Genomic DNA, 8221 nt, shown 5'->3' with positions numbered 1-8221 from the left:
ATTATGCTCTACATCCTTCTCCAGCTCTGTCCAGAACCCTCTGTTGTGATCCTGGTCAGAGCAGTCAGTGGTGGTAGCCGGGCACCATCTAGCTGTACTGAACTCAGTTCGGTGGAGGCCTTGGTAGCTGTGGACACTTAGTCCTTCGGACTAATCTTTTCCATAAGGGATATTTTTAAGAAAAAATCAAACCCATTTTCGTCAAGTCAGTTCCAACTCATAAGGTTTCTGGGGGGTGGCTGGTGGATTTGAACTGCCAAACTTTTGGTTAGCAGCCAAACTCTTAACTGCTGTGCCACCAGGGCTTCATAAGGGATATTAGTCTGTAGGTTTCTCATGGTGTCTTTGTCCTGCTTTGGTATCAGAGTAACGGTAGCCCCATATAAGAGCTAGGAAGTGTTCTTTCCTGTTCTCTTTTTGGAAAAGTTTAAGAAGGATTGACTCACCTCTATAAATGTTAGTAAAATCTTCCAGTGAAGCCATCAGGTCCAGGATTTTTCTTTGTTGGGAGGTTTTTTGGTTACTGATTAAAATCTGTTTGTTATGGGTCGTTGAGATACTCTATTTTTTCTTTAGTCATTGTAGGAAGTTTGTGTGTTACAAGGAATTTGTCCATTTTCTCTTATCTAATTTGTTGACATACAATTGGTCATAGTATTTTCTTATCCTTTTTATTTTTGTAAGGTCAGTTGCAATGTCCTCACATTCATTTCTGATTTTATGTATTTGCATCTTCTCTTTTTCTTTGTCAGTCTAGCTAAAGGTTTGTGGATTTCATTGATATTTTAAAAAAAAACAGCTTCTGGTTTCATTGATTCTGTTGTTTTTCACTTTATTTCATTTATCTCTGCTCTGATCTTTGTTATTTCCTTCTGGTTGCTTTGGGCTTGGTTTACTCTTCTGTTTCTAGTTTCTCAAGTTAAAAAGTTAGGTTATGGATTTGAGATCCTTCAACATTTTTTACACATACAATTCAGTGATATTATGTTCACCATGTTGTGCAACCATCTCTCTGTTTCCAAATTATTCTACCACACTTAACAGGAACTCTGCCCCCTAAGCTAAGATTCCCTCTTTCTCCTTCCCTCTGACCCCTGGTACCCACTAATAAGCTTTGGTCTGTTTCTCATAACTGGGTTCATATAATGTTTGTCGTTTTGTGATTGACTTATTTTACTTAGCATGTTTTCAAGATTCACCTATGTTGTAGCATGTATCAGGACTTCATTTTTCTTTATGACTGAGTAGTGTATATATCATGTTTTGTTTATCCATTCCATCTGTTGATGCACATTTAGGTTGTTTCCACCTTTGGCTATTGTGAATAGTGCTACAATGAGTATTGATGGACAGGTACCTGTTTGCATTCCTGCTTACATTTCTTTTGGGTATGTACCTAGGATTGGGATTGCTAGGTCATATGGTGGTACTGTTTAACTTTTTTGAGGATCATCAAACTGTTTCCACAGCGGCTATGCCATTTTACATTTCTGCCAGCAGTGGATGAGGGTTCCAGTTTCCCCCTAGCCTCAATAACATCTGTTATTTTCTGTTTAGTTTTGGATCATAGCCATTCTAGGTGGGAAATGGTATCTCAGTATGATTTTGACGTGCATTTCTCTAGGTCCCTGTGTGGCGCAAATGGTTTGCACTTGACTACTAACCGACTGCTAACTTAAAGGTTGACAGTTCAGACCCACCCAGCAGTGCCACAGAAGAAAAGCCTACCAATCTGCTTCTGTAAAGATCACAGCCAAGAAACCCCGTAGAGCAGTTCTACTCTGTAACACATGGGCTCACCATGAGTTGGAATTAACCTGATGGCAGTGGATTTGGTTTGTTTTTTTAATGACTAATGATGTTGAGCATCTTTTCATGTTGGCCATTTGTATGTCCTTTTTAGTGAAATATCTATTCTATTCAGTTCCTTTGCCCATTTTTTGATTGGATTGATTGTCTTTTTGTTGTAAGGAGTTCTTTATGTATTCTGGATATTAACTGACTGGAAAGAGGGATATATAGGGGCTTCAGGGATGCTGGTATTTATATATGTATCTGTAAATGCTCAACGAGATGGATTGACACAATAGCCACAACAATGGACGCAAACATACCAACGATCATGAAGATGGTGCAGGACCAGGCAAAGTTTCATTCTGTTATACATAAGGTTGCCATGAGTCGGAGCTTAACTTGACTGCAACTGTCAACATCAAAGGACTCATGAAAATTGGTATTGATTTTTTAGCCACAATGTTTACAAGAATGAAAAAAGCCCACCAAAATTCTTCATGAATTACGAGGTCAGAGGAAAAAGAAACAAGCTCAGTGAACTGGGTTCCCATGCCTGCCTCAACCGGCATGAAGGCTGCTTACACAAGGGACAAGTGCCTTGGTATATCTCAAGTGGGAGAGTCCTTTCCCATATCTCTTAGGGCTGCCTAGAAGGACAGTAGAAAAAAAGAAATCCTTACCATTCTGTAGACCTTAAGGCAGTCAGGTCTGACCCAGGACCTCACTTCACCACCAGAAGAGCTAGTCCGCTAAGACACTTTAAAATGTGTCTGTAACTTCTCCCACCAGAAGCTGGAATCCCTCTAATTCCTCACCTTGGTGACAGAGCAGTGAGAGTGATGCTTGCGTGTCTTCTGAGGCTCAGTCATAAAAGGCAATATGGCTTCTGCCTAGGTCTCTTGCTTTCTCTGGACACTCCCCCAGCCACCATGCTGTGAAGAAGCCAATCAGCTATATGGAAAGCCCACATGTAGATGTTCTGGACACAGTCCTAGATAATGGTCCCAGCTGATAACCAACATTAACTGTCAGATGATCCCAGTCCCTAGCCTTTGATCCATCTCAGCTGATGCTGAAAGGAACACTGGTGAGCTGTCTACTTCAAGCCCTGCCCATACTGTATATTTGTATGAGTATGTTATTTTAAGCCACTAAATTTGGGGGTGGCTTAAACTAGAACATCCACACGCAGTGTTGATGGGATATGCCAGACCTATTACGTATCTTACCACATCCCCTGATGATGGGCCTTCTAGCACGAGAGAGTGAGTTTGTGTGCGTGGAGGGTACCCTGTAAGTCCTAAGAGTTACCACGTAGAATGTGGTTTACCTGGACCAGTAACCAGCGTATGAAACTATCTTGGTGAGGTTTTCTTCCCCTCCCCACTTCTGCTACTGTGTCTATGACATATTATCATTCTTTATAGAAGAGTAAAGATGCCAGGATTTGGAGGCAGGAGCCCTACCCAGAAATAGAGATTTTATGTGGAATTTTCTTTATAGTTATCTCTCTAGGGGAACCTCAGCCCTAGCTCTTCCAGTTAAAAATAGTCAGCAGCGTGTAATACAGTCACAGGGTTTTCACACTAGCTCAGACTTCAGAAAGAAAAGTGGAATTCTTACCATTAAAGGGAGTACCCATTGCTCAAGAAAACTCAATCTAAATAAAAATATCCATCTAACTCCTCTTTCCACTGAATTCAGATTTACTAAAGAAACAACCCCTACCCTAATTGTTTCTCCTATTCAGAAGGTAATGCACCAAATTAGAGGACACAGGGAGTTCTATCATATATGTTATTTTGTATTATAAGTTAATCGTCTGCTTTAAATTGTAATGAGAAACAGGCTCATCGAAAAATGCATTTGGCATTTTTAAGTCAGCTTAAAACTACTAGTAAAGCCATTTGTCTACAAGCTACTCTCAAAGGAAATCATCTGTTAGAAAGACCTCTATGGATTGAATTTGCATAGTAAGATGCCCACCAAATCTTTTCCTCTAAAATACAGACCTATAATGTGTTTTGTTCAGGTAATGTAGTAATATAAGTCCTACTATATTCTTAGAACCTATAATAGAACTGTTTTAGTAACAGTAGACACAGAAATCATGTATGTTCAATGAAGATTCTGTAATTAAAAAATAAAATCTGTGGCAGAATATTGTTTCAAATTACCAGTAAAATATGTATGGCCTAAATGCAGGAACTATCCATTTGCCAAGAGCCCACTTATAATTGTACTGAAATTATAAGCTGTTTGTTAGTAATGAAAACGTCGTTTTATCTCAGACCTGTGTTAAGTAAATTCAACCACACATCTATTTGTATGGTACATTACTGAGGTGCTTTCCAATTTCTTTTATGTTGTAGTACATACAACAGTAATTATTTATACAGCACATTGGGGACAACAGTGAGGGCTGCTGTTGCCTCTCGCCCTGGAGGATCCAGCTGCCCCCAGTGCTGGCCATCTTGAGGACTAAGTGGGCCCCTGTCTCTGCACACCTGATCCCATTTCTGGCAGATAGGTTGGGATGCAGTGCATTTGTTTTACGTGAAAACTTTTCACATGATACCTTATCACTACATCAGCAGGGCTCCAGTATAGAGAAACAGTGGATTACAACTGAAGAGAGCTTCAAGACAGAGTCTACTTAGGGAGTTCTTAAGAAAACCCAAAGATATTATTAGAAGAAAACAAACTGAAGCCTTTGGCATCTATAATGACAACAAACATTAAACACAGTCCAGCTCTAGCCATATTAACATAAAACTTCACACTAAAAGACCAGTTACCCAAGTTCCTATTACCAATACATCATGTCCAGGTTTCAACAAAAAATTACAAGGCATACTAAAGGGCAAGGGAAAAAAAACAGTTCAAAGAGACAAATCAAGCATCAGAACCAGACTCAGATATGAAAGAGATTTTGAAATTATTAAATAGGGAATTTAAAATAACTGATTAATATGTTAAGGGTTCTAATGGAAAAAATAGACAACATGTAAGAACAGCTGGGTAACAAACAGGGATGGAAACCAAAAGGAAATGCTAGAAATGAAAAAAACACCACAGAAATGAAGAATGCCATGAAAAGACACAGGGACATTTAAATGCATATTGCTAAATTGAAAGGAGCCAGTCTGAAAAGGCTACACATTGTGTAGTTGCAACTGTGTGACATTCTGGAAAAGATAAAACTATAGCCACATTAAAAAGGTCAGTGGTTTTCAGGAATTTGGGGGTGGGGAGTGAATAGGTGGAGCACAGGGCATTTTTGGTGCAGTGAAACTATTCTGTAATGGTGGCTACACATATGACATTATGCATTTGTAACAACCCATAAACTGTACAACAAACAGAGTGAATCCTACTGTGAACTATGGACTCTATTAATAATAATGTATCCATATTGATTCATTAATTGCAACAAATATACCCCACACTAATGCAAGTTGTTGATGATAGGGGAAACTGTTGGAATGCAGAAGAAGAGTATATGGGAACACTACCATCTGCTTGATTTTTTTGACTGTTCTAAAAATAGTCTATTGATTAATACAAAAAATTTGAAGAGGGCTTTTTATTTTGTATACTATCTCAGTGTCTCAAGTTCATATGTATTTTAAATAAATGAATAATGGTGAATGAAGAACTGACTGACATTTGTGATAGATTCAATTTACAGTGCCTGCACGGGGCTGTATGGCAAGGTTGATGTGCACAGCCAGTCTTGAAGACACGATCCAGAGACTCCCTGGTACATTCACCAGTGCTTGCTCCTCTGCTTCATTTCTGTACCAGTCCCAAACCTTTGGTGGTAGAATAGCAGCCATTCCAGAATATTCCAAGACTTTTATTTTCACACTTCTGAAAAACACTGTTGCTCTTCCTTTTTCACTGTAACTTCACAATTGGAAAAAACTGCTTAGAGAAATTAAATTGTTCCGGCCTAACCAGTTCTTTATGTTGCCCCTAACAGAGTAAAAACGTCACGTTCATACATTAAAATCAGAGAACTTACGCCCTGGTAGGACAACGGTTAAGCATTTGGCTGCTTACTGAAAGGTTGCCAGTTCAAATCCATGAAGCAGTTCTGTGGGAAAAAGACCTGGCGATCTGCTCCCATAAACACAGCCTAGAAAACTGTATGGGGAATTTCTGCTCTGTCACATGGGGTTGCTGTGAGTTGGAATCAACTCCATGGCACCCAACAACAACAACAATGGAAAAACAGGTTTGGAACTTTGTAAGCTGAGCAGTAACAGTAACCACCTAAATCTCCACCGGTGTTAGACTGAGAATCACTTGGTCTGTCCTTTGCAGCCTTCAACTTCTGGGCTTTTGTATCTTCCTTTGAGATGCAGATCCTTGAAATCAATTGCTTCTAATAAAAAAACATTTTCATCAATATAAAAATTATGATCTAGAGGTGGCCTTCTTCATAAATCAATGCTTTTTCTGTATACAGGGTGAAATGTGTTCACAACTTTTTCATCTGTACTTGCAGCTTCCCCAAATAGCTTAACAGACTGAAAAATGTGGTTTTTGAAGCCATTAAACAGCCATTCCTTGCGATGAAAAGAGGCACTTCACAGGATTTTCATCTTTTTCAGTTAAGGTCTTTATATATAAAGGAGCCCCAGTGGAGCAGTGGTTAAAGTGCTTGGCTGCTAACCGAAGGGTCGGCGGTTTGAACCCACCAGCCACTCCGCAAGAGAAAGATGCAGCAGTCTGCTTCCATAAAGATTTCAGCCTTGGAAACCCTATGGGGCAGTTCTACTCTATCCTTCCTATAGGGTCTCTGTGAATCGGAATTGACTTGACAGCAACAGGTTTGGTTTGGATTTATATATTGCATAGGCTTTCTCTTTAGTTGAGAGAAAGCTTGTCCTCACCACTTCAACACAGTAACTTAACTGGGAAGTAAATCATGTTTGAACCAATGTGACTTCACACTGTACTGACATCATTCCCTATTTACCAACAGCACATGAGCTAATTCACATTACAGAAACAGACACCCTGTAGCAGTATAGACTGTTTCATGGTATAACTTAAGCATGTCGTTGATTTAGGAAAGGAAGACTTAAATGTCTTAATTTTTCTTACCTTATGGTGTTTCATTTTCTGCCTCTGTAACAGAAGCAATTCTTTGGTTCACTTTGATGTTTCTTCAGCGTTCTCCATGATCTATGGAAAATAATTAAGAATTCAGATGTTTTTCTGCATCTCAGTGTTTCTTGATATGCATACCTCCCTGTGCATGTCTCTTACCTTGTTCACATATATAAACCCACCCTTTCTGTTTGTGATAGGAAGAGTTGAGGTGAACTATCCCAGAACATCCAAAAAAAGCCAGCACCCTGCCCTACAATGCTTCTGAGAACACAAAAGAGCCGTGTCAGTATCCCCGTACTAAAATATAGGTTGCCCAAACCTGCCTTTCCTTACTGCCCATTTTCTGTTATCTACAGTTCTAATAAGCCTGACTATATGTTTTCTAAGGTAGTACAAATTAGAAAGTGGTGGGTGAGGGGAAAGGCTGATGAAGTAAGTCACTCTGACCATAAGGAGGATGAACTTTACTGAGGTATAATTTACATACCATAAAATTCACCATTTTAAAGTATACAATTCAATGATATTTAGTACTATTTAGAGTTGTACAACCATCACCACAATCTAATTTTAGAATATTTCCATCCCATTTTCAGTCACTCTTCATTCCTACCTCTAGCCCCAAAACCAAAAACCAAACCCACTGCCATCGAGTTGATTCTGACTCATAGTGACCCTACAGGACAGAGGAGAACTGCCTCATAGGGTTGTCAAGGAGTGGCTGGTGAACTCGAACTGCCAACTTCTTGGTTAGCAGCTGAGCTCATAACTACTGTGCCATCAGGGCTCCTCTAGCCCCAGGCAACCCCTTCATATAAATAGAATCATACACTTCATCACACAGAGTTGCTGTGAGCTAGAATCAACTCAGTGGCACCCAACACTACCACTTGTGATCTTCTGTGGCTTCTATCACTGAGCATAATTGAGGTTCGTCCATGTTGTAGCATGTATCAATACATCACTCCTTTTTATTAGCTGAACAGTATTCCATTGCATAAATACACCACATTTTGTTGATCCACTGATGAACATTTGGATTGTTTTCACTTTTTGGTTAGTATGATTAATACTGCTATAAACATTCACATTCAAGTCTTTGTGTGGACACATACTTTCATTTATTTTGGGTAGATATCTAGGAGGGGAATGGCTGAATCATATGGTAATTTTATGTTTAACTTTTTAAGAAACTGCCAAAATATTTTCCAAAGTGGTTATACCATTTTACATTTCCACCAACAATGTATTTCAGTTTCCCCACATCCCTGGGTGGTGCAAACAGTTTGCTCTCAGCTAGTAA

At 39.3% G+C, this 8221-nt stretch overlaps 1 protein-coding gene across 1 annotated transcript in view; it reads right to left on the bottom strand.

Moving 5' to 3' along the window:
• Positions 1 to 8221, bottom strand: part of NRG4 (neuregulin 4) — a 49135-nt gene that overhangs the window by 11928 nt on the left and 28986 nt on the right. Inside the window, exon 5 of the mRNA XM_004387510.2 lies at positions 6910 to 6990. Within this exon, the coding sequence (XP_004387567.2) occupies positions 6974 to 6990 (17 nt within the window). The 3' untranslated portion in view covers positions 6910 to 6973. The remainder of the gene's footprint in view (positions 1 to 6909; positions 6991 to 8221) is intronic.

Source organism: Trichechus manatus, unplaced genomic scaffold, assembly GCF_000243295.1.
Source record: "Trichechus manatus latirostris isolate Lorelei unplaced genomic scaffold, TriManLat1.0 scaffold00186, whole genome shotgun sequence".
Classification (NCBI taxonomy): Eukaryota; Metazoa; Chordata; class Mammalia; order Sirenia; family Trichechidae; genus Trichechus; species Trichechus manatus.
The sequence above is the reverse complement of the archived record's forward strand: the minus strand, read 5'-3'. Positions and strand labels throughout refer to the sequence as shown.